The sequence below is a fragment of the Eptesicus fuscus genome, chromosome 8 (assembly GCF_027574615.1).
Source record: "Eptesicus fuscus isolate TK198812 chromosome 8, DD_ASM_mEF_20220401, whole genome shotgun sequence".
Taxonomy (NCBI): domain Eukaryota; kingdom Metazoa; phylum Chordata; class Mammalia; order Chiroptera; family Vespertilionidae; genus Eptesicus; species Eptesicus fuscus.
The window spans coordinates 47848283-47875747 of NC_072480.1; the positions used below are offsets into that span (position 1 = coordinate 47848283).

General features: G+C 39.9%; 1 protein-coding gene and 2 pseudogenes across 2 annotated transcripts in view; 2 read left to right on the forward strand and 1 right to left on the reverse strand.

The window, feature by feature from the left end:
* The first annotated feature begins 647 nt into the window (after nucleotides 1-647).
* The window catches only part of NDFIP2 (Nedd4 family interacting protein 2), a 55243-nt gene continuing 28425 nt past the window's right edge, over nucleotides 648-27465 (forward strand). Inside the window, exons 1-3 of one of the 2 annotated variants that reach the window (XM_054719885.1) lie at nucleotides 648-988; nucleotides 19289-19454; nucleotides 23862-23995. In XM_054719885.1, coding sequence (XP_054575860.1) covers nucleotides 701-988; nucleotides 19289-19454; nucleotides 23862-23995 — 588 coding nt within the window. In that variant the 5' untranslated portion in view covers nucleotides 648-700. The remainder of the gene's footprint in view (nucleotides 989-19288; nucleotides 19455-23861; nucleotides 23996-27465) is intronic. The other variant, XM_008144038.3, reaches the window with a different exon arrangement.
* Nucleotides 10733-11167, reverse strand: LOC103288373 (39S ribosomal protein L42, mitochondrial-like; annotated as a pseudogene).
* Nucleotides 17074-17902, forward strand: LOC129149952 (speedy protein C-like; annotated as a pseudogene).

Consider the following 27465-nt stretch of genomic DNA (forward strand, 5'->3'; position numbering starts at 1 on the left):
TATCACTCTTTCATTAGATAGGACTGTCTTATATTTAGGACTCTAGAGGCCTCTTTCCTTGGTGAGATATATGAGTATGGCTGAAGAGTCCTTGCTAGATTCTTAAAAAAATCTTTTCCTACCAAGAGGAAAATGAGATATTTTCAAGATATCTCTTATCTCACTAATGATTTGTTTAAGCATATTTTTATTGATTTCATAGGAAGGGAGAGAGACAGAAACATCAATGAACGCCCCCCCCACTGGGGACCCAGCCGGCAAGCTGGGCATGTGTCCTAAACGGGAATCCAACCGTGACGTGACAAGCCAAGCCGGTGGGGGCCTCACCAGTGACTTTGAATGAGTGCTTACAAATATCCTAGAGAGGGACCTCCCTGCACTCTCCCAGGCTGGGTGAGTAATGAGAGGAAGTGTTGGTACATGGGAGGCATGTCCTCAGGTGTTCTAGGAACGCGTTCCCTCCCTTCTCGCCGTCTGTTTCTGCGTGGCGTGACTGTGCACCAGCCCGCGCGAAGAGACCAATCAAGGACCGCGACACCTTCCCCCCCTGCTCACCCCACCCGCTCCTTTTGCCATCGCCCACTCGGGACAGGCTGACAACCTAGACAGCGCCCGGACTTGTCTTCCTTTCCATCTCCTCCCACCCAGCCAACGCCCCCGCCACTCGCGCGCGGCTGGGTTGCCGCAGTGCCCAGCGAGCATGCGCGACCGGCCGAGCATGCTCAGTAGCGCGCGCGGCGCCCGGGAGCCTCGCCGAGCGGCTGCTGACGCGGAGGTCTCTGCGGCTGCTGTGGCAGCGACAGGAAGTGAGGCGGCCCGACCGGGTGACCGCGACGGCAGAAACCGAGGCGGAAGGGCCCCTGCGGCGACGTCGTCTACGGGGTGGGCCGAGGGGGCTGAGCACCTAGGGGACTCGCCGGCTCCGAAGCCGGATCCCGAACCGAGCAGGATGGACCACCACCAGCTCGGGACTGGCCGCTACCAGGTGGTGAGTTCCTGGCCCCCGCCCCCGCCCCCGCCCCCGCCCGGCCTCCCGCGCCGCCGGTGGCCAGGGGACTGTCTCCCGCCGTGGCCCCCGGAGTTCCCTCCCTCGGATTGTTCCCGGAGGGGACGTGCTGGCTTTTCCTCCTTTCTGTTCTGGCCGGACCTGCTGCTTTCACGGCTCCCGTGGAGCCTGTCTCTGCCCTCCTTGGAGACCCTTCCCTCCGGACCCGTCTCCTGCCGTAGCTCCCCACTCCTCACCACCACCCTACGCCCCGCTGTAAACATCCCCTCCGATTGAACATCTCTCTCATGTGTATTTTCTCGCTTCCTCGATCATTTCCTCATTTCCTGACCCAGCCATTTGCGAGACATTCCACTTGATTGTCTGCTGGAATGGCCCTGAGCTCACGTACCTGCTGGGAAGGTGATCGGCGTCACAAGTGGAGTGGGGGCGGAGGTGGGGGGGGGGGATGTCAGCGTTACGGGGTGCGGTCAGATGGGGACCTGGCACAACATGGTGGGTTTAAACATTGTGCAGCTGCGGAGAGCAGTCGTGATGCGGCTCTGGTCTCTGAGCTCTAGTTAACCTTGTCATTTTGTCCTTTTTCATATTGTTAGTATTGAAAGTGACTATTCTTTTTTCTATCCCCGTATTATGTATGTATGTATGTACGCACGTACGTACGTACGTATGTACGCATGTATGTGTTTGCGGGTGGGGAAACAGGGAGTTTTACTAGAAAAGTGCTAATCTTGTTAGAAAAAAAATATTTTTCATTAAGTACACGGTTTTCCAGTTGAACCTTATAAACCTTTGTGTGTTGAAATGAGTGAAAAGTGTTCCATTTTCAGTGTCATGTTGTCCAATACAGTTTTCCCTTTAGTATTCTGGTAGTATCATTGGAGATTCTTATTGTAAACCCTATTTAAAAAATGGACCTAGCAATAGTTGACTGTTTTGTTGCAGCTACGTAGCATGTTATTCTGTAAACTTTGAGATAGTAATTTATTTCGTTAAACCTATTTTACTGAGAATGGAGAAGAACATTAATATGCTTATGGTGCAATTAAATAGTACTCTGTGACATTTTACAAATGTATGTATGTTAGTGGAGATTTCACCTTTCAAATCTATTTGCACATGTGAAAGTTAGTTGTGAACTAAGAATTTCAATTAAGTGCATTTTGAGAATTATGAAGGCTACTGAAAGATGAAATCTAAGTGTATGTAAGTTTGCGTTTTTCTAAGATAAAAGCTCATGATACTTCCATTTCATCTGGTTTACATCTTGTAAAACCTCCAAATGATCCATATTCTGAATTCTTTGGAAATTTATCTTTTTTTTTTTTTCAGGACAGTTTGGAAAATATTGCTGCTAAAATGTAAGGCATTTTTCAAGTTGCCAGTGTATATGGGTTTGGTGGTTTTATTTTTTTAAAAGGCATTCTTATTTTTGCAGACATTAACAAAAATAAAATGTGGTAGGTAAATATTGAGTCCTATTGCCAGTGGGACTTTTTTTTTTTTTTTTTTTTTGTAATCTTGTTTCTTTCCTGTTCCTATTTGTTTTCCTTAATGGCATTAGCTGATTTGAATTCTTTCTGTTTGGGGATTTTGCTTATCAGAATTAGCCATGTTCTCCTGCACAAGTCACTACTCAAAACATTTTTAACTGATGTAGCTGTGCCTTAAAATAATTTATTATATTGTCACATTTGCTTTCAGTGATTATAACTAGTTAAAACTTTACTTAACTATTAGTTTTTAAAAGTTTCTAACACCAAAGTATTGAAATTTGCTTTTTCAGTTTTAAGGCTTTTATTCCCTCTACACCACCTTTCAAAATAAGTGGACAATATCATATTTTATTGTGTGTGTTTTGTTTTCAAACTGGAGATATGTTCTACATAGACTTTGAATGGGTGGCGGCATTCCCTCAGCGTAGAGGGCAAAAATCAGTTCTAAAGATACTAGTCACTTTAAGTAGATAGGGCATCTATTTGTTTTCCTTGAAGGCAAAGTGTTGAGAATCTTAGCATAGTTTAAATTTGGATTTTAATTCCTGTTACTACATAGTAATTTCATCTGGTTTTGTTAAAAACGGCCTGATCAATAACTGTAACTAGGTGTATGCCAGAGAAGCAGCTGAATTGGTTTCCAGTAGACTATTAATCTAGGGACCAATCTGTAGTTGTGGCTTATATGATGAACACAACTTGTGTGACTGCCTTTAGCTCAGTTTTTTTTTTTTTTTAAATTCTGGAAAGATTAATAAACTTGAATAATAAACAATTTAAGTTGTAAAGTTGGAGACAGGCAAGCATGCTTAGAGGTGAGGTATGCAATGTTAATGTATCACTTATTGATAGAGTTAAAATTTGGCATTCCATATTGGAGAGTTAGCATAGATGCCCAGGACCATCAAAATGACTTACTACCATTAACCAATGCACAAGTTTTGTGTGGAAACTTTTTTTCCGTGGTCTCTTCCCTTCCAATGTTAAATGGGTCTGAATTTTGTTAAGTAAAGCAGTGGATAACAGTGTAGAGCTATAAAAAGCCTTGATTGTTACCTGTCTAATTTCAGAAAAAGTCAGGTATGATAGGTAGTTTCATTGTGTTATGGGAAATTCAGTTTTGTATAGTAGGAAATGACCAATGTTGCCAAACTATGAAGTTGACATGGCTTGAAGCTGTGAGGCCACATTCTACTTTGATGTTTTGTATTTTAAAGGATTATGTGCCTGTAACAAGCTAACTGCTAAGATTTCAAAGGTATTCTGTGTGAAAGTTAAATTGGCACTGTATATTGTAGCAGTAGTTTCCCAAACTGTATTCCAGAATGATGAAAATAGTCTTAGAAGATTTGTAACATACGTTAACATAATAAAACATATATTTGCATTTTATTTATTTATTTATTTTTTATTTTTTAAAAAATATATTTTATTGATTTTTTACAGAGAGGAAGAGAGAGGGATAGAGAGTTAGAAACATTGATGAGAAAGAAACATCGATCAGCTGCCTCTTGCACACCCCCTACTGGGGATGTGCCCGCAACCAAGGTACATGCCCTTGACCGGAATCGAACCTGGGACCCTTGAGTCCGCAGGCCGATGCTCTATCCACTGAGCCAAACCGGTTTCGGCGGTATATTTGCATTTTAAAACCATGAGAAATTCTTAAGTATGACGGTTTGGATTTGTTTAATCTAGCCTAAACCTTGGCCACAGATTTTGAAAGAAAATTTTAAGATTATATTAACATTTCCAAAATGTTAGTTTTCTATGAACATAATGAGTGTTAATATTATAAAGATCTACATACTTTGCTCTTTTATCTGGAGAATTAGTTACCCTTGATAAATCAGCTGGGAAGGAGGTTGACTATTAATGGTTAAAAAAAAGTGTTAAAGTCATCTGGGCTTATATTTAGAATGTGTTTTTTTTACAGTTTGTGAACCCTTGGCTTCATTAGGATTATTATGAGTTATATAATATAATATACTACTATATATGTATGTATATATATAGTATATACATATATACTATATATCTACACTATATACATAATATAGAGACTGGTACATGAAAAATAAATATTATGAATAATGTCAAGTAAATAAACTATAAAATATTAAAAATATTTCAATTTTTGCTGATGACCATTTTTGTGTCTCTTATTTAGCAACCTCAATATCAACTTGTTCTTTGTTCATATCAAGACTGAAAAAAATCTTAAGATTTTATTTTACCGTATTTACAAGCTAATAAGTTAGGTTAAAGTTTCTTGGTTGCTGGCAGAAAACAGGAGACTCTCCACATCAGAAATAAATGACATTATTACTCATAGCACAGCAAGCTGCATCATCATCAGCATATTTGTGTAGGTTTTCCTTGCCACAGGACTCATGAGGGTGATGGGTCTAAATGCATGCACTAATGGATCACATCCGAAGAACTTAGGAGCAAGGGTCTAGCACTTTTTAGCAAGCAAAAAACAGTGTCTCCCACAACAGATTAGTTCACCTTTCCCTGGGAGGGCAGTTACATGTAACCTTTTTGCGTAGGTGACTTATTACAATAATCCACTCAGTAGCAGAAAATGTATAAGCTTTGCAGTCTGTCACACTCAACAAGAATGCGCAGGGACACTCAGGCCCAATGGTAGACTGCCTTGCCCAATAGAACATACTCTAGATGAAATAATAAATGTTGATTTTTAAGGGGCAGTAATTTTCTTTTCCATTTTAAAGAAATATTGCAGCCTTTTACTGTATTTTGCTCTCTAGTTATTGCCTTTTCTTGGCACAGTTGCAGTTCCTTTGATTTTCACTTATTTGTCTCCTTTGAATTTATGAATATGCTTTATCTGGTTTATATTCTTACCACACCTCTTTTACATATCAAAGCTTAATGCTTAATATAATAGACTAGAGTCCTGGTGCACAAAATTTGTGCATGGAGGTGTGTGTCCCTCAGCCCAGCCTGCACCCTCTCCAATTTGGGACCCTTCGAGGGATATCTGAGTGCCCGGGGCAGTCAGACATCCCTCTCACAATCCAGGACTGCTGGCTCCCAACTGCTCGTCTGCCTGCCTTCCTGATTGCCCCTAACCGCTTCTGCCTGCCAGGCTGATCACCCCCTAACCACTCCCCTGCCAGGCTGATTGATGCCTAACTGCTCCCCTGCCAGCCTGATTGCCCCTAACTGCCCTCCCCTGCAGGCCTGGTCACCCCTAACTGCCCTCCCCTGCAGACCTGGTCACCCCTAACTGCCCTCCTCTGCCGGCCTGGTCCCCCCCCCAACTGCCCTTTCCTGCAGGCCCGGTTACCCCCAACTTCCCTCCTCTGCCGGCCTGGTCACCCCTAACCGCCCTCCCCTGCAGGCTTGATCACCCCCAACTGCCCTCCCTTGCAGGCCTGGTCCCTCCCAACTGCCCTTCCCTGCTGGCCTGATCGCCCACAACTGCCCTCCCCTGCTGGCCCGATCCCTCGCAACTGCCCTCCCCTGCTGGCCATCTTGTGGCGGCTATCTTGTGTCCACATGGGGGCAGCCATCTTGTGTGTTGGAGTGACAGTCAATTTGCATATCACTCTTTTATTAGATAGGATAGAGGCCTGGTGCATGGTTGGGGCCAGCTGGTTTGCCCTGAAGGGTGTCCCGGATCAGGGTGGGGGTTCCCTTGGGGCGTGGGGCAGCCTGGGCGAGGGGCCTGTGGTGGTTTGCAAGCCGGTCACGCCCCCCAGCGACCCAAGCAGAGGCCCTGATATCTGGGATGTATTTATCTTCTATAATTGAAACTTTGTAGCCTTGAGGGGAGGCCTGGGCTGGCCAGGGTGTGCAGGAAGCTTGGCTTCCTCCATTGCTGGGAAACACAAGCCTCCTGTTCGCTCCGTGGCCGCAGCCATCTTGGTTAGGTTAATTTGCATACTCACTCCTGATTGGCTGGTGGGCGTGGCTTGTGGGTGTAGCAGAGGTACGGTCAATTTGCATATTACTCTTTTATTAGATAGGATCCTTTTCAGCTCTTGTTTTGCTTTATGATTGTTATATTGACACTTTGAACTTTTTCCTTGAAACTCCTTTCTTATTCCTGATATGAAGAAACTTTCTACTCTTCTTTGTCTTTCCTTTTCTTGGTGAACTTATATTGTACTTATTAAAATTTGACGCTTTCTATGGCATCTGACCATCCTCCAGTGTATCTTTCATTTGAACTGCATGATTCATATTACTGACCTCTTATTGAATTCCTCCTTCCCCTACATTTAATATTAAATCTTTCAAATATATAGAAAAGTTGAAAGAATTATACACTTACCAAGAAGGGTCTACAGTTACAAACAGTTTGGATAGTTGTGTTACTGTGTATCTGTCAATTCCTCTTATTTTTTGATGCTTTCAAAGTAAGCTGCAGGTATAAGTGTACCTCACTGTAAACTGAATGCTTATCATTAGGCTAGAGTTTAATATTTCTTTATGGTTCTTTTTCTTTATGGTAAAATTGACGTAAATTTTACATGGCCAGTTGGATAAGTTTGACACATGCATACACCTGGGTAACCCAAAGGACTTCCAAAATTTAGAGAAGGTATTAGCAAACCAAATTCCAACTTTTGTTTTTGTAAATAAAGTTTTACACAGCCATACCCACTCGTTTACAATGGTAGGGATGAATATTTGAACCAGAGCCCACAAAGCCTGAATCAATATTTGTTATTCTGCCCCTTACAGAAAAAGTATACTGATTCCCCCATATAGAGCATTACTGTCATCTGGAACATTCCCTCATGACCCCTTCCTTTCAATTTCTACCCCTCACATGATCTTTATTATGGTGTGTTTCCCCCCTACTTCAAATTAGTTTTGTATATACTAGAATCATACAGCATATTGTCTGCAAAGTTTCTTTCACCCTGCATGAAGTTTTGGAGATTGATCCATGTTATTGTGTATATCAGTAGCTTATCTCTTTTTATTGCTGAAGAGTACTGTATTTTATTGTATAAATTGTATAACTATACTACAATGTTTATCCATTGCTCTGTTGATAGACAGTTGGATTGTTTCAGGTTTTTGGCTATTATGGATAAAACTGTTAGGAATATTCTTATTCAAATTTTTTGTGGACATGTTTTTTATTTCTCTTGTGTAGAATTACTGGGCAATAGGGTAAGCATATATTTAATTTTATAAGAAACCACTAGACTTTTTCCCAAAGTAGTTGTATCATTTTTCACTTCCACCAATACTGAATGAAAGTTTTGGTTGCTTTACCACCTTTCCAAAATTTTGATATAGTCAGTATTTTTAATTTTAGCCATTCTGGTTTACTGGATTTTTGAGGTATAAATTTCTGTTCTAAACATACATGTTCCTTGAATTGACCTTCCTATATCTTACAGTGTCATATATATATATTATATATTTTATATATATATTTTTTTTTGTACAGTGCCATATCTTAGCAATTCTTGTCCCCCCTTTCCCCCTTAATTTTTATGCACTAACTGATGGAGTCTAGCAGGACCTCCTTATTCTTCAACCATAGTGTATTCTCTCTAACATTCCTGTGGGATTATTTCCTGTTTATTTCTCATTTAAAGTTCTGTACCACACCCTTCTAGATTGTTTGCCTCATAAAATCCTATTCTTTAAAAACTCCTACAAAACTGTAATTGGAAGAGGGAGGCATCTGTCATCAATGTCAAGGTAGAGGAAAAATTGAGAATCACCATATTAGAGAACTTGTTATACTGAATTATCTTTTTTGTGTCTTTCTACTTCTAAACTGGTGTTCTTTCTCACAGGTGCTACAGGGTTCTGTGAATGTCTGATTTTTATTTAATCTTTAAAATAGGTTTTAAAAAACTGTAGTTGAGGAAATTCACACTCCGGAGGTGTTTTATACTAAGCTTCCACAGTTTGAAGACTAGTATTATGTTAACTTGTGTTGCCAGGGTAATTTGTTTTGGAATGGACCCCAGATTAAAGTTTCTCTGGCTATTTCTGTGTGTGTAGTGGTATTAATTGTAAGTATGTCATTGATTTGATTGAGTTCAGCTCATTAAAAAAAAATTATATGGATGAATACACTACATTAGTTCATGCGAATGATGCTGAATCAAATGCTAGCCATCACAGGCATATTTGAGCAGTACAAGATGTAGTAATGGTATAATATTTGTGTACTAACAAGTAAATACATTGGATTTATATAATGAAAATACAACATTATAGATAGTTAATATGCTTATTTTATGTTTTGAGTGGCTCTTGTCAAATTTATGTATAAGTAAGGTATGGGAGAAGTTTTTAGATATCATTAACTATGGAGCAAAGGTCCTATGACTAATTTGTTCACTTAATATATAATAATTTATGAAGTATCTCTATGTGCCAAGTTCTAGGTACTGGTGAACAAGACAGTTAAGTTCTTGTCTTATGTCACATACTTTGGTGGAGGAGAGGTAGACAAGTGATTTAAGAAAATGAAGCAGGTTGATGGAATAAATAATACATTTTATCAATACTAGTCTAGCACCGATAGAACAATAATGACTTTGCATTATGTCAGGAATATGCTGAGAACTCTACTAAGTGCTTTAGACATATGAGCACATTTAATCTTGTTTAAATAACTATGGAATACACTCTGCTTACATGTATTAAATGTAAATTTACTGACAAGACATTGTAATTAAGACTAGGCTACCTACCATGTGATTGTAAATAATCCTATGTCTATGTTTTCATGCCATGTTGTTATGGTTTCTTCAAAAGTTTGATCACTTAGTTGAAATTAACGTGTGGGTAAAATTCTTGTTAAAGACATTCCAAGTGCAAGTTGGGAAATGTTGCAGTACTCTTAAGATTTACTATCAGATTATTTCAAGGTTTTGACTTGCTTGCTTTTAGGATTTGTTTGAACATGAATAATTAACATTTTGAAAGTTTAGAAATGTGCTCTGGTTTAAATTGTCTATGATGTTTCTCCAAAATTACCCATTACACCCTGTAAAGAAATTGTGCTGTTTGGCAGAGGCTTTGAGACTAAGGAAATAAACTGAATAGCTTTACCCCATTACTAATTTTGAGGCTCTAAGGACTGTTGAATGTTGGATGGAAGAAATCCAATAGTGAGTGTTTTTATAGAACAAATGTTTTAATAGAATATTTGTTCTCACTTGGGTGGGACTTACATTTATATCAGCATGACTTTTTTTGTGGTTTCCTCAAAAGGGGAAGGGATATGAAATAATACTTGAGACCCTTTTAAGTTTTTGTAACCTTTAGAGAAAAATGAGCCTCTGCTCACCTCATCACTGCTTGATTTGTTATTGCACTGCACATGAGCTATACATACTTTTTTTAGTTTATTTTTTTTAGAGGAAGAGGAAGGATGAGAGAGAAACTTTGATGTGAGAGCAAAACATCGATTGACTGCCTCTTGCACCCATCCTGCCAGAGATCGAGCCCCTGAAACCCAGGCATGTGCCCTGACCAGAACAGAACCGGGAACCTTTTGTTGCACTGGATGATGCCCAACCACCTGAGCCGCACCAGGCAGGGTGCTATAAATACTTTTTTTTTTTTCTTTTGAACTATAATACTTTTTGTTCTCTTGTCTAACCCTTCTCCATCCACCACTTCAAACCATGATCTCTCTTGCCTTCTGGCTTTTGAACATTGTATTCTCATTTTCTCGTTTCTCCAGGACTAATATCTATTCTTTATTTAGGTCTGTTTAGATGTTCTTTTCCTCTCCTGCCTCTCCACCGCCATTTCCCGACCTTTAGTACCAAGTTCGGTGTTCTTTTAACACTGTACACTTATCCCTATCGTAGTCCTTATTCCATGGAATGTATTTTGTAAACTCAGTGGGAAGTAGGGCTTAGACCTGTCTTGTTTATAATAGTGTTTAGTATAGTTGCCAGCCCATGAAAGGAGCCTAGTAAATAATACTATTGAAAAAATAAATGAATGCCTTTTCCGAAAGATTTCAAGAGTGTGCATGAGGTTACTAGTATATTATGTTTATAAAATGAACAGTTTCCTAGATTACTATTATGTAAAAGTAACTATGTCTTGCCTAACTTATACAATGTTGATACTTTTTTTTTTAAGATGAAAAGACATTTTATTATTATTTTACTATATAACATATTAGTGAATATACCTGATTGCATTTTCCCAAATGGCAAATGAGACACAGGATAGCATTTCTCTTTGATTACGGAAAACCTCAATATGATCTGTCTTTTGGAGGATTCAGTTTCTCAGACATCTATGATACTGCCACGAGGATACCAACGGTGCTGGGTAGTAAAGAACATTTTGCTAAGTTCTATCATGGGTCCTTGCTCAAACTGTTCATCTTTTTCTTCTAATCTGGTTTTTGTTACTTGATACTGTGTTTCTTCATAATCATGCACATGATCTGGCCAGGGATAGGTTTTATGTGTTCATGTGGAATGTCCACAGAAAGATTATAGCAAACCATCCCCCTGCCATCAGATGTCAAAGCAAGCTCTATTTTGCAATTATAGGAATCTGGAAGAGAAGAATATGTGGGTTTATGACAGATATAATATAAAGTTCCATTTTAAATTGGAAATAAATGTTTCAAGATAGTTCTGTTTGATATTGCCCATTTCACTGCTGATACTGCCATGGTGAATCAAGATGTTCATCAGGCTGTATGGAAAAAGATTTGAAGAGAAAATGTGACTAAATGTTTTTAAAATTTGCTTCTAGGCATATCTATTTTCATCCCTTTTCAGCAGCTCCTGGCAAGCTCGCCATCTTGCCTTGATCCGGGTCCTACAGTGTTGATATTCTTGATGTCCAGTATTAGGGTATGTATTTTGCTTTTAGTGTAGTGCCAAGGAATCTGTTTTGATGAGTTCTGGTATTTTTGCATAATTCCTCATCTGCTTGGTCGCTTGCAGTTGCAAACTTTTTAACCATGGTTAGGTTATTTGGTCTACCTATGGAAAGAGGGAAAAACTGTTTCCACATGTTGTGGAAGTAGTAGTCATTTTCTGCAGCCTTTTAATTTTATAGCAGATTGTCCAAGGGAGAATCTGCTTAAGGTTATGCAGCGAAGCTTGGAGGACAAATTTTATTTTATTACTTCTAAGTATACCAGTTGAGTTAAAATATACAAAGATCCCGGGAAATAGAACTTCTGTTATAGTTAACTTTCTTTTATTCATAGTGATGCCAGACATGAAGAGTATGGATGGTATAGCATGAGTCTGGTAATCACGTAGCTAATAAGTGGACCTAGCTGATTGTCCAGAACCCATAACTCAGCAATAACTGAGTGGACTGAATTCAGCTTTTGTGGACAAGTTTTCTTTCACCCGCGTATTTTTAAAAAATTAATGCAGATATACAGTTTAAAAAGTTAGGGTACCAAAAGATAAGTAATGAGAAATAGCAGTTCCCTTTTTCATCCCCATTGTCCTCCAAATCTTTCTCCTCAAAAGAAAGCACTCTTTAAACTGCTTTAACTCTATTTTTAATGTGTATGTATATTCAGCTACTTGTTGATTTATTAATTTTACTTTTGTTTCTTTCATGTCCTGCTTTCCCTTCCCAGATCATGATCTTCGTAGTCTCATCTCTAGGGTTCAAATCTTGACTCCTCACTTGTAAGCCCTATAACCTTGGGCCAAGTACTTAACCTCTCTATGTCATAGCTTCCTTATCTTTAAAGGAAGGATAGTTCAGGTCCTTACCTCATAGTATTATTGTGAGGATTAAATGTATGAAAAACATCTAATCTTTGGTTAAATCGGAAATTAGTATTTACATTTTATGACTGTGAAAGTACTGTTCACAACTGAGTCAGGTAATGTGTGTAACTTTTTAAATTTTTCATGGAGTTGCCTAATTTTTAAGTCTTTATTTTTCTTTGTATCTATTGTTAATTCTTTGCATAGCCTCTGGTAATTTTTCAAAATTTGCTCGTCAGCTATATTTTTGCATGGTCAAAGTGTCAAATAATTATTAGTTCTTTTATTCTGTTCTTCGAAGACATTCTTCCTAGGCCCTCCCTCCATCCTCCTGTTTCTATCTGTACTGTTTGTTCTGTAGGCCTGATGCACAACTGTCATACCGAGACTTTCCTTCATCAAGAAAGTGGAGTCTCTATTTCTTGAACTCTAATCTTTCTCTGTTTTTGGTTTATTCCCAATTGTAGTGGGAGATATTTTCAGTAGGTTTCTTAAGAAAAGATGCCTAGAGGTAAAAAATTAAATTAAGTTATTGAATTTGTTGGCATCAAGTTCTTAATCTCTTATTTTCATTTTAATGTCTGTAGGTCTGATAATAACCCCCTTTTCACTTCGAGATTTGCTTTCTCAGTTTTTTTCTTTGACTCTAGCCTATAATATTTTTCAATTTTGTTGATCTTTTCAAAGAAACATCATTTGGCTTTGTTAAATATCTCTGTATTCTATTTTACTAACTTCTGCTTTTACTTCATTTATATTTACTACTTTCTTTCTTTGTGGTTCACTGTACCTTTTATTTTCTAGCTTCTATTGGTGGAACCTTTGGTCATTGACTTTAGACCTTTTTTTTCTAATGTAACATTTCTTCCCTAGTGTAAGCATTGCTCTAACAGTGTTTTTGCTATGTCCTGCAAAGTTGGATATTTTATATTTTTGTTATTTAGTACAGATGTTTTCTAATTTTTCTTATGATTTCTTCTTTGAACCATACATTATTTAGAAATGTGTTAAATTTTTATTTAGTTGGGATTCTCTTAGATAATAATTTTAAAATTTCAAATTTAATTATTTTGTGATAAGAGAATACTATTCACTGTAATCTCATTTCTTTTAAATTTATTGAGACTTGTTTTGTGGTCCAATATATTTTTCTTGCTAATGTACTGTGTGCATTTAAAATTTGTATACCTGGTACTCTTCCATTGTTGGATATAGTATTCTAGAAAATGTCACATAAGTTGGTTCATAGTATTGTTCTGATCTTCTATGTCTTTACTGCTCTTGTTTTTGTGTTGGTCTTTTAGTTACTGAGTAAGGGACGTTAAAATCTGCTGTGATTGTTGAGTTATCTCCCTCTCAATTTCTTACTTCCTAAATTTTGAGGCTCTCTTATTATGAAATACCCCGTCTTTATCTCTGGTATTTATCTCTGGTAGTGCTCTTTGTCCTCAGGTCTATTTTATTTAATATCAATATAAATAAAATATTGATATTTATTTATATTGTGATATGGTTGTTTTTTGCCATGGTATTATTTATTTTCTGGTTGTATTTTGTTGTTGTTGTTGCTGTTGTAGTTCCTCTTTTCACCCTTTTCTGTGTTTTTATGGATCACTTGATTAAAAAAAATTTTTTCAGTGCCCCTTTTGAAATTTCCATTGCCTTTTTAGATTATTTCTCTTTATGTTATTTTTTGCTTCCTCTAAGACAATAATAACTAGTGAAAAGTTAGGTATGTATTTATAACATTAGTGTCATATATGTAGAACTTACTCATCTTCTCTCTGGTTCCTTCAAAGGCACAAGTTATATTTTTTGTCTTGGTGTCTGTACTTCTAGTGCAAATCAATGCAGTAATGGAATTCATGTGTCAATTTTTACTGGAAAATGACAGTCATGTTAAGTTTTGTGGAAAACCTTGGTGTAACAGTGTTTTTGTATTGACTAGTACTTTTAGAAATGTGGCATTAGAGTAATCATTGTAATATGAGAATAAGAATTTATACAGGAATAAAGAAATATATAAGAATAAATATATTTACTTATTTAAAGTTAGCACATGTTTGCTAACTTTTTGAGAGAGAATGTGTATGTGTGAGTGAGTGTGTTTGGCTTCTGCTCTTATGAAATTATTCAGATTATGTGTATATTTTTATCAGCCAACTTTTGAGGGTTTGTTTTGGCATATAAATACGTTGGTGGATGAGCCCTTTAACTGTTGCCTGCAATGGCCTCTTGGCATTTACTATGCTTCCTGGATGAATCATCAACAACAACATGTCTTAGTAATTGATATTACTCAGTAGTAGTTAGTTTTGCTTGAGGATTCTGTTCTTAGCTTCTCTCTGTTTGCTGGGAAAGAATGAAACTTTCTCTGAAGAAAGTTGGTGTTTCAGGCCTGGGTCTTGCTGGTCTTGGCCCCTTGGTTTACCTATGATAGAATAAGTAAACTTCTATTTTCCTTTATTCCCCACGTTGTAGCCCTTGCCTCAGAGGTCCTAGTTGCTAGAAGCTAGAAGCTCTAGAGATTGATGAGTTTGGATTTGTACCTATTTCCTGCATCCAATATAGTACCTAGAACATAATAGTCATTTCCTAAAGTTTGTTGAGTGACTGATTGATAACTGACTGAATGAATGAATCACAGGAAGAAGGTGAAGCTGGGGGACCCAATCAAGTTTATGTAGCTAGGAGGTGGTAGATCTGTACCTTAAATTTTGATCTTCTGGCATCAAATATCTTCTTTTCTAGTTATTCATGTACCAACTACCTAATCATCTCAAGAATGAAATCAAATAAGACAGTATACCATACTAGTTTTTTAAATGACAAATGAATGCTTGTAATAGTAACTTTAACAATATTACTTGGAGTTAGTTGTCTTATGCCCTTGCAAATGAAACCAATCACACAGCATTTACCTTCTCTCCAGTCTATGTGTTTGAGGTAGTCTCCACAGTTCTGGATTCAGTGTTAGCTAAGACAAGATGGCAGAGGAAAATTAGGGCCCCAATAAAAAGAAGCAGAATGAATAGTGGAAGGTAGGAGGAGAAACAGAAAGGAATAGTTCTCTGGAAGCTAAAGAAAAACCAGTTAGAATACACTCAACTGAGTTGAATGAATTAAAGATTTTTGGAGTAAGGACTGAAAAAAAGGTTTTTGGATCTAACAAGTAGAGTATCAATATTCTTAGCAAGACCTGTTTGAGTGAAAGCCAGATGGTAATGGATTAGAGAGGAAATGAGCATTGGAAGTGCACAGAACGATGATAAATGTCTCCCCCCCACCCCTCTTAGGATATTTGTCACTGAAGGAAAGTGGGAGAGATGGAAATAGTTTGAAAAACACTAGAGAAAGTTTTATCATTTTAGCTGGGGGTCGGTTTTTTTCTTTTTTAAGTAAGGCATGAATAGAATGTATATGTGGGTAGAAAGAAGTTAGGGGAGAAAAGGAAAGATGTTATTTAAAGGAAAAACAATCTTTTGGGAGGCAGGATCTTCTCTATACAGTTGTCTGGCATTTCAGAGCAAAGAATATAAGTTAGGATGGATGCCATAATGATAAATTTAGAGATGCAGAGGGGGATAAGTTGGAGGAATTTTTGCTTGAAAACCTGTTTTCCTCTGTGAAGTAGGAAGTAAAGATTTTAACTGAGAGTTCCGTGATTGGAAGTGGGAAATAGGAAAGTGGTGGAGCTGAAACACTTGCCATAGTGATGACTGGTTCTGACAGCCCTGCTGGGATCAGAAACTAAATTTGTACTGGCATCGATCTACACAGTTATGTGATGTGTTTTCATCCTTGACCAGGAAAGAGTAGAGTTAGAATGTCCCAGATTGGGTCTCAATGGGGTAGATGTGGCAGAAGATATGGGAACTAGGAAATTGAGGGTGAGTGTCATGCAAGTTTTTCACTTTATAGTCTAGGCCAGTGGTCCATGAGGTCTGAAAGGTTGGCGACCACTGGTCTAGGTTATATTGGATAGAAAGTAACCAGGTGGCAGCAAGTAGAAGGCCCAAAGAATAGACATAAGTGGAAGCAAGGGAATGAGGTAAACGCCAGGAGGAAGTTGTGACCAGGAAGTAAAATGTATAAATCTATTATCTTCTAGTAGAAGCAGTTCTAGATGAGGTCATGGAAGACCTGATGTAGTTACTGGACCACTCAACTCTGGGTATTATTACTCTTCCTGTTTTATAGTTGAGGTGTTAAGTTGGTTTATCTTGTATTATAGTAGGATATAAGGTAGAGGAGACAATATTGGGGATATAGAGCTGGCTTGTCTTACTCCCTGGAGAATGTTTGGAACTTTGTAAATACAATCAGGATGTGAAAGCATCTGACAGGTTGTATAGATGTGTGAACTTGAGAGGTTCTTGATCTAGTACTGGCAATATTCAAGAAAATTTTCCTTCTTGTTCCAAGATAAGGGGGACTTTGGGCAAGGATTAACATTCTTCTTTGAGAGGCCTTTGAGGAATGTAGTGCTATCATGGAAAACTGGATTTAGATTAAAAGTGGAAAAGTCATTTTGTAAAGTGACTGAAGATATTAGAGGTTTTTAATGATCATATAGGGCTTCTAAGCAATAGAGTGGAAATCGTTAGAAGCTAGATTATAGAGTTTTAAGTTAATCTTTCATTTTATACAATATATATTTTTATTTCCTTATAACTTTTTGTTTTTTCTTTAACTTTATTTTAAGGTAATTTTAGACTTACAGAAAGGTGTGGGGAAAATATTATAAAGAATTCCTTTATACATGCTATAGGTAATCCCTGAGCTCTGGTCACCCATCCCCACCCGCTCCCACCCGCTCCCACCCCCTCTTACCCCCTATGAGATGAGCAAAGCCAGAGAGCCTGCCCATGAGGTTGCTATCCAGGTGAGGCTGTGGGGCTGGAGCTGTCAGGATGGAGGCAGTAGGCCTTTCCCTTCCCGCCAGCACCTGGAGCTCCAGGCCTTCCTCCACCTCCTGGAGCACAGTTTCCTTCAGGAATTCCTCACCAGAGATCCCTGTTTCCAGATTTCAGATAAGTATCTCCTGGCCATGGTGCTGGTCTACTTCTGGCGCACCAACCTGAATCTCAGCGAGTACACCTGCAGCAACCTGTTCTTGGCACTGTACCTTGCAAAAGATAGGGAGGAGGACCTAGAAGAAGCCAATGTGTGATTTTCCTGTGGGCCCTGGGTGAGGATTGGCATAGTCAGGTGGCAGAGGTCCTGTGTCAGAGGGATAAGCTGTGGGCAAGGATGGGCTTCTGGGCTTTAGTGAGCCGCTGGTGCTGTGAGAAGGTCATGGCCCCGGAGCCGTCCCACTGGGCCTGGACTCGGGAGTGGTGCCCCCACCACGGCGTGGCTCACAGGAGCTACTCAAAGGCCAAAGCCGGGATCACTCTCCCCCGGGGCCCCGGCTTCTCACCACCCTGCTGCTCCCTCTGTGGCTCGCCTCCTCTCCAGAGCCTCTACTCCCACCAACCCGCCCCTTGCCTGTCTTACCCAAGAGTACTTCCCCAAACCCCGAGTGGTGTGGCTCTCCTTCCCATGCTTGTCTCTCAGGGGCTGAAGACCCCTGGGGTGGGGGCTTCCTCATGGTCCTGCCCTCCCAGCTGCATCTGGAGCCAGGCACCTACACCCTTCACGTACTCCGGGAGCCGCTGCCAGTGCCCTAGGTGAGGTCGCTCGCAGGGTGAAGAGCAGCTGGCCTGCCTGCCTGCTAACTGACCTCTACTGCCTGTGGCCCCCTGGCCTTCTGTCTTCTTGGGGATGTGCCCGTACCAAGGTACATGCCCTTGACTGGAATCGAACCTGGGACCCTTGAGTCCGCAGGCTGATGCTCTATCCACTGAGCCAAACTGGTTAGGGCTAAACTTAATCTATTTCTAATCACTTTCTTGCCCCATTATCTCTCTATTTTTCTTAAAAAGCATACATTTTCTGCCCTAACTGGTTTGGCTCAGTGGATAGAGGGTTGGCATGCAGATCAAAGGGTGCCCGGTTCGATTCCGGTCAAGGGAATGTACCTTGGCCTGGAGCTCGTGCAGGAGGCAAACAATTGATGTGTTTCTCTCACATCAGTGTTTCTGACTTTCCCTCTCTCTTCCACTCTCCTTAAAAAAAAAAAAATTCAATGGAAAAATATCCTTGGGTGAGGATTAACAACAACAACAACAACAACAACAAAAGCATACATTTTCTGATTTGAGTTCTTTATATATGTTTTTTTGTGTTTACAATTCCAGATTGTGTCATTTTCAACAGAAATTGCCCTTATTTGTTTAAAAGAAAACTTCATTGTTTCTTGATAAAATATCTTATAACACTTGGTTTTAAACATTATTTTTTTTTGCAAATTTGTTCTGGTGATGGGGCATCTGGAGCTCATGATGCTGTCTGTGGAACACCATGAAATATGGTATTCTAACAAGAAAGGTTTTTACTAGCAGAAATATGCCTGTTTTATTTTATGAAAGTGGTTTACTCTTTTTTGACACCTTCACTGTTACTTATTTTAGTTGATGTTGCTTAGTGTATATCTTACTTTTATTTGCCTTTACTTGCTCATCTAACATTTTTTCTCTTAGAAATATGATTATAGATGACTAAATTAGGATTCTCCTGGGTACCCTGTAATGGGAAACATGAGAGATGTTTTGTGACACTGGGGAGAGTGCTGCTAGTCAGGAGAGTGGTCATTTAATGTCTACATAGTATTGTGGTTGTATCTTTAGGAGCTTTACTTTTCTTTGTAATGCACAGTGATTGATACATGGTAGACAGTGTTTACTGTGGGACTGAGTTAATCTGAATCTGTAGTCATGACTTTTCTCTTCATAAATTCTTAACAGTTTCAACTTCATCTTTATTGTAAAGAAACTACAAAAATTCTAAAGCTGTTAGAGACTGATTAGGTCTCTTAAAATGTTTGTTCATCTTTTAAAATACTATTTTACTTTCTTTATAGCTAAAAAGTGACCCTATGACTGAAATGATCTTTAAAAATGAACATAAAAAAAGAATCACTTTAATATTTCTTCTTTTCTTTGCTTTTTTTTTAGCTTTACAATGAAGAGGATAATTCAGAATCATCTGCTATAGAGCAGCCATCAACTTCAAACCCAGCACCACAGATTGTGCAGACTGCTCCTTCAGCATTAGTATTTGAAACTGACTCTTCTCCTCCACCTTATAGCAGTATTACTGTGGAAGTACCTACAACTTCAGGTATTGTTGTGTTTTTTGTTTGTTTGTTTTAAATATATTTTTATTGATTTCAGAGAGGAAGGGAGAGGGAAAGAGAGATAGAAACATCAATGATCAGATACTCATTGATCAGTTGCCTCCTGCACACCTCCTAGTGGGGATCAAGCCCACAACCCGGCCCTGACCTGGAATCAAACCGTGACCTCCTGGTTCAAAGGTCAACACTCAACCATTGAGCCACACCAGATGAGCAGTATTATTATTTTTATTATGAAACAACTAATGTTTTTAATAGCTCATGTCTTTTACTCATTTGATTTTTACCAGTATGGTTTCATGTAATTATTATGTCTATTAATAAACTTTTTGGTTTTATGATTTAAAAAAAACACTGTTTTCCCAAGTTTGTAAAATATTTATTCCATACATTATCTCATATTGTTCTTTTTAAAATTTAATTGAAATATGTAGCTATTTAAACTTTTTTATGCTTAACTGGGATCTATTCCCAACCGACTAGCTTGTACTTTTAGAAGAAATGAACAAACATATATACACACATGCATATATAAATATACACGTATACACACACACATATGTGTGTGTATATACTTACATAGTCATTAAACAAGGTGTTATTAATGATGAGTGTGAGTGAGAATGTGGAATGTGTTAACAGAGGTTAGGGTATACATAATGTTATTCCATACACATGGTAATAATTCTTAGACATAAAGTGACTCCTACTTGCTACTGTTCATCTTATCCTTTCAGGTCATTCTAAAGAACTACCCTCATCTATTTCTCTGGCCACAATTTGCATTTTCCCAGCCACACTAATTTAATTATTATAGTGTTTTAAGTATGATTTTTGTATACTATTATAAATTATTATAAATAACCTAAGTATTTTATATATTCTTTATTAAATATTTAAAAAATCAGTTGTTGAAAAACATTTTAATGTAAAAAATCTTTCATTGAGTATTTCATATTTCTTATCTCTCATCCTCTCTAATAAAATGGTAATATCCAAATTAACCAACACTCCGCTACATGAGCCATGCCCACCAGCCAAGCCACGCCCACCAGCCAATCAGGGCGAGTATGCAAATTAACCCATCCAAGATGGCTACAGCCACAGAGAGCAAGGATTCCCAGGTAACAGAGCAAGCCAAGCTTTCTGATAGCCGTTGCAGGCCTAAGCCTCCATTCAAGCTACAAAGTTTCAATTATAGAAGGTAAACAAATTCAAACAAATGGCGGCAGAATGGAGCTTGAGAGAGCAGGCCAGGGTTGCCGCCGGCAACAAGGGAAGCAAAGCTTTCCGTGCACCGTGGCCGGGCTCACCCGCTTAAGGCTACAAAGTTTCAATTGTAGAAGGTGAATTAACTGCCACAGAAATGGCTGCCACCCGGGAGGGAGCAGCAGGCTTGGCTCCGCTCCAGGCTACAAAGTTTCAATTGTAGAAGGAAAATAAATTCCAGATACCAGGGCCTCCGCTTGGGTTGCCAGGGGGCGTGGCCGGCCTGCAAACCACCACAGACCCCTCGCTCAGGCCACCCCACGCCCCAAGGGAACCCCCACCCTGATCCGGGACACCCTTCAGGGCAAACCAGCTGGCCCCCACCCGTGCACCAGGCCTATATCTATCCTAATAAAAGAGTAATATGCAGATTGACCATCACTCCAACACACAATATGTCTGCCCCCATGTGGTCAAAGATCCTGCCCCCATGTGGACACAAGATGGCCAGCAGGAGAGGGCAGTTGGGAGGCACCCAGCCTGCAAGGGAGGGCAGTTGGAGGTGATCAACCCTGCAGGAGAGGGCAGTTAGGGGTAACCAGGCTGGCAGAGGAGGGAAGTTGGGGGCAAACAGGCTGACAGGGGACAGTTAAGTATCAACCAGGCTGGCAGCAGAGTGGTTAGGGGGTGATCAGGCTGGCAGGCAGAAGCGATTAGGGGCAATCAGGAAGGCAGGCAGGCAAGCAGTTGGGAGCCAGCAGTCCTGGATTGTGAGAGGGATGTCCGACTGCCCATTTAGGCTCGATCCCACCGGGATCGGGCCTAAACGGGCAGTCGGACATCCCTCCAGGAGTCCCAGATTGGAGAGGGTATAGGCTGGGCTGAGGGACAACCCCCCGCCGTGCACGAATTTCGTGCACCGGGCTTCTAGTGTTCTATAATTAGTGTCATCTAGCTTTCTCTGGTTATCATTTTGCTTGTTCAAATTTCATTTAGACCATATATGGGATGTGTAAAAAGACCGGTATTTTTTACATCAAATTTATTTACTTTTTTTATGTAGTGAGTGAAAATCATCTCTATAAAGATGTTCTCACTGGTTAAATTAATAAAGGTTTACTTCTTCTATCTTCTATAATAATAAAAGCATAATATGCTAATTAGACCCAACAGCCAAACAACCTTCCAGATGACCTTCTGGACGACCACGCTATGACACTCACTGGCACCAGGCCAGCCAAGGCGGGTGTGATGCAATTGGTTGGTGGCCTGGGCATCGTCCCATGATTGCCCTACAGAGGGAGGCCCAGGCCACTGTCCGCCTGGGCAATCGATCAATTGGGGGCTCCACAATTGTCCCAAAGAGGGAGGCCCAGGCCACCAGCTGGCAGGGCGATTGATCAATCAGGGGGCTCCATGATCGCCCCAAAGAGGGAGGCCCAGGCCACCGACCGGCGGGTGGGCCGGGGCCTCCCTCTGCAGGGGCACGATCAATTGCCCCAAAGAGGGAGGCCCAGGCTACCCCGCAGCAATGTTGCAGTGAGTGGGCGGGGCCTCTCTCTGCGGGGACGTTCCATTGTGGAGCCCTGGTCGGGTGGGCAGGGCCTACCTCTTTGGGGCAGTCCATCAAGGAGCCCTGGCCGGGTGGGCGGGGCCTACCTCTTTGGGGTGATTGATCGTGGGGTTCGTGGACTGTGAGAGGGCACAGGCTGGATTGAGGGACCCCCCCCTCCAGTGCACGAATTTTGTGCACCAGGCCTCTAGTTCTATCTTAAAAAAAAAAGAGTAATATGCAAATTGACCATTACCCCAACACATGATGTCTTTCCCCATGTGGACAAAAGATGGCTACCACAAGATGGCCAGCAGGGGAAGGCAGTTAGGGGCGATCAGGCCAGCAGAGGAGGGCAGTTAGGGGTGACCAGGCTGGCAGAGGAGGGACCTGGCTTGCAGGGGAGGGCAGTTGGGGGGGACCAGGCCAGTAGAGGAGGGCAGTTAGGGGCAACCAGGCCTGCAGGGGAGGGCAGTTGGGAGAGGACCAGGTCTGCAGGGAAGGGCAGTTGGGAGCGATTAGACCTGCAGGGGAGGGCAGTTAGGGGTGACTGGGCCGGCAGAGGAGGGCAGTTAGGGGCAATCGGGCCGGCAGCAGAGCAGTCAGGCATCTATCAGGCTGGCAGGGGAATGGTTAGGGGGTGATCAGGCTGGCAGGCAGAAGCGGTTAGGGGCAGTCAGGCAGGCAGGCAAGTGAGTGGTTGGGAGCCAGCAGTCCTGGATTGTGAGAGGGATGTCTGACTGCCCGTTTAGGCCCGATCCCAGTGTGGTATAGGGCCTAAATGGGCAGTCAGACATCCCTCAAGGGGTCCCAAATTGGAGAGGGTGCAGGCTGGGCTGAGGGACACCCCCCCTCCCTTCCCCGTGCATGAATTTCGTGCACTGGGCCTGTAGTTTGTATATAATGTTATTTGATCAACATGCTTGTTCAGCGCCCAGTTTGATGCATAGTTTTATGTTGATTTATTTGTCTTTGGCTATAAGATTTAATGACTGCTTTCTAAAATCTATTATGGGCTTACTTTTCTTCATTATTTTACAAGTTTCCAGAGTATATAGTACAGTGAATTTGCTACCCTAGATTTTTTTTTTTTTAAATCTATTTGATGGTAATCTTGAAGGAAGAAAATCCTGAAGATGTCTATTTCTGAATGATGGAAGATACTAAAAGTGGAAATTGCAATCCCTTTGTTGTGACTACCATTGCTATGCTGTGTACCAAACTACCTCACACTTATTGGAGTTATGCAGCAATCATTTATTATTATTAATTCTCATAGTTTTGCCTGTGAGATTATTTGGGCAAATAAATTCTTTGAGCATAGCAGTGTTGCTTACTTCTCTTACCTTGCACTCCTTTTCAAAATCTTATTCTTAGGGTTTTTGTTTTGTGTATGAGCCTTTAGGTAATATTTATTAGTCCATTCTCTTTATAATAAATATAGGACTAAAGAACATATATGATTATAGTAGTAATTTCTGTGTTTTATAGCTTATAACATAGGACTACAATAGCAATAATAATCTTTAGTGGCCTGCCTGTTGTAAATTATTATATTATGTATTTGGCTATAAAATTACATAAAATAGTTCCTTTTAATGGTTATCCTTTTAAAATTCCTTTTCTTCAGATGCAGAAGTATACAGTGAGTTTTATCCTGTGCCACCTCCATACAGTGTTGCTACCTCTCTTCCTACGTATGATGAAGCTGAGAAGGCAAAAGCTGCTGCAATGGCTGCTGCAGCAGCAGAAACATCCCAAAGAGTAAGAAAGTTTTATTTCCTTTTGAGAATATTATTTTTATTAATTGATATGTCCATTTAGTAATATCAAAATAGTGGTCTGTATTTGAGTGTTTGTGCCTGTGTATATTTTTAATATTTTACTACTACTTATATGTGTCATTTTTATTGAACTAGGTACTCTCCTAGTTAAATTACCTTCTTCATTCTTTGACCTCCTCATTTCTATTTCTGTTTCTTTTGATCTTTTCCTTTATCCCATCTTACATTGTGGTCATCCTAGACCCATGGTCGGCAAACTGCGGCTCGCAAGCCACATGCGGCTCTTTGGCCCCTTGAGTGTGGCTCTTCCACAAAATACCACGGCCTGGGCGAGTCTGTTTGGAAGAAGTGGCGTTAGAAGAAGTTTAAGTTTAAAAAATTTGGCTCTCAAAAGAAATTTCAATAGTTGTACTGTTGACTAATGAGTTTGCCGGCCACTGTCCTAGACCTTATCTTTACCCATACAATTATCACTTCCACATTATTGATTTTAGGCATCTCATGCACTGGCCTTAACCTTCCATCCTTCTGACTCACCCTAGTTGTTGTTCTTTTTCACTTAGACCTCAAGTCCATCAACCTCTTCACTGCTGATGTCTTTATTTCCTTCCTTTTATAGTTTACAGTCAATGGTCCATCACTGTATTCAAATTATCTTTTTTTACTATTCATATTTTGTATATTAGCATAATCAGTCTAGTGACTATGAATCAAGGTAGGTTAAAAAGCATAGAGAAATAACTAACAAAGCCTTTAAATTATGTTGTCCATTCACTTTTTCCCCCAATCCACTTTTATTTTGTCCTTTTAACACATCCCACCCTAGAATTTCTACCTGCCCGTTCTCCCTCATCTTCCTATCTTAGTAATAGAGATAATCAATGGTATACATAAATGTTATTTCTTGTTTTGGTAAAAGGAGTGGCCAGTAAAGATATACATGTATGATCATCTACAGCTAGGTAAAGGCAGAAATTACTTACATTTTAGTTTAACTGCAAGTAGGACTAGGGTTTGTTGCCCTTTTTTTGCTTCAGACTTTGGGATGTTATTTCAGATCCCTAAATTCATCCCATTTTGTTCAGGAAAAAGACAGAAAAAAATAACTTCACCCAGTGAAGCTAGAACTAGGTACGGGGCTAAGAGAGAGAAAGGCGTTTCTATGAATAGCATTTTCCTCTTGCCGCCATTAGGCCAGAGCCCAGCAAGTAGATTCTCTGGTAATGAGCATTTTACTGGATAGATTTCTTTCATTAGCTAGAACCCTTTCCATACCTGCTCCCACTCCCATCCTCCAACACACACAGAGTTAAATGTCAACATAAATAGCTTTGGGCACATAAGTAAAGACAGTAAACCCCAAATTTAATATTTATTCCTTTTCTCTCTTAGGGAGAAGTTAAGTGTCTGTTAAGGTGGTGCATAAATATAGCTCAGTCAATAAGGATTTTTTATGCTGGGAGGAGAGAATCATAAAGAAAGATGATGGATCTATGAAGTGTGGAGTTTCTATCAAAATCAACTATAGGTTGCTTAGTACAGTGGTCGGCAAACCGTGGCCTGCGAGCCACATGCGGCTCTTTGGCCCCTTGAGTGTGGCTCTTCCACAAAATGCCATGTGTGGGCGCGCACGTACAGTGCGATTGAAACTTCGTGGCCCATGCGCAGAAGTCGGTTTTTGGCCTGGGCGAGTCTAATTTGAAGAAGTGGTGTTAGACCACTCAGGGGGCCAAAAGAGCTGCATGTGGCTCGCGAGCCGCGGTTTGCCGACCACTGGCTTAGTACATATATGTTTGTATGTGTATTTGTATACATGCACACACTCAGTGAAGTAGAGGGACAGTAACTCCTTTTCTCAGGTAGTGTCTCCCTAAAGACCTTGGAAATACAAATGTCCTTAAAGGGTGTCATGAACCTTGTGTCTTTACTGCCCTAATTTCCATGCAGTAGGATTTCTCTAAAGAGAAAGTAGGAAGCATTAAGTCTTTTTCTCTGTGCTTTGAGAAAAGCATAAGGTGATTTTACCTATTGAAGAAAAAACTCCAGAGTTTTACTATTCTAATCTTCCACTATCATTTCCAGCACCTGTTTTAGAAAGTATTTGATTCCAGCCTGAATTGGGAACATGTTTATAAAGAGAAGTTTTTTGTTTTCAACTGCTTTAATATAACTCTACCTGTGAGAATTGTGGAAAATTTCATGGAATGCAAAATAAAATTATACAGGAGACGTACTTAGATGTTTATAAATAATCTTTTAAATTCATCAGTTTCTTTTTTTTTTAAATCCTCAACTGAGGATATTTTTAGAGAGAATGGAAGGGAGAGGGAGAGACAGAGAAACACCGATGTGAGAGACTCACATCGGTCCCACATGCCCCCCACCAGGGTCGGGAGCCTGTAACTGAGGTATGTGCCCTTGACCAGAATCGAACCCGAAACCCTTCAGTCCGCAGGCCGACGCTCTATCCACTGAGCAAAATTGGCTTGGGCTTAAATTCATCAGTTTCTAACCCAGTGCTCCATCACTTTTTTCCTACAAAATATGATTATATTTCTTCTTTTTTTTTTTTTTTGATTGATTGATTTTAGAGAATGAGGAAGGGGGAAAGAGAGAAAAATAAACATCGATTTGTTGATCCACTTATTTATGCATTCATTGGTTGCTTCTTGTGTGTGCCCTGACTGAGAGGAGATCGAACCCACAACCTTGACATATTGGGACGACACTCTAACCAACTGAGCAACCTGGTCAGAGCTCTAGTATGTGTTTCTATACTTGATTCAGATTTTTTTTTAAAAGGTCTAATTAGTTTTGAGTATAGGCATACCTTGGAGATAATGCGAGTTCAGTTCCAGACCACAGCGATAAAGCAAAGTATTGCAATAAAGCAAGTTGTAATCTTTTTGTTGGTGAAGCATCTTGCCTTCCGTTCAACATTTGTGAAATGCAGTAAAGCAAAGTACAATAAAATGAGGTATGTCTGTATATTCACTTGTAAATGAATCTCAGCTGGGTGACCTGAAGCCTGTTTCTTGAATCTATTCTTCTTGGGAGAATGTAGGTGGCCAGGAGATTTGGAAACACTATTTTCTATTTCTTATGTATAGGGTTGCATGTATCATATGGAAAATTAAAAGATTTATGAAAATAAACTTATTTTTAATATTTCTATGAAAAATATTTGAATTCCAAATAATTCACTTTATAAAACTTTTAGAATATGGTTTGTTCTTGTTTATCAGTTAGTCTCATTTTATAACCCTGTCGTGGGTAGGGTTTGGATTTTTTTGTAACGTGTTTTATTTTTTATTATTTTTAAAAAAATATTTTTATTGATTTCAGAGAAGAAGGGAGAGGGAGAGAGAGATAGAAACATCAACGATGAGAGAGAATGCTCTGACTGGGAATCGAACCATGACCTCCTAGTTCATAGGTTGATGCTCAACC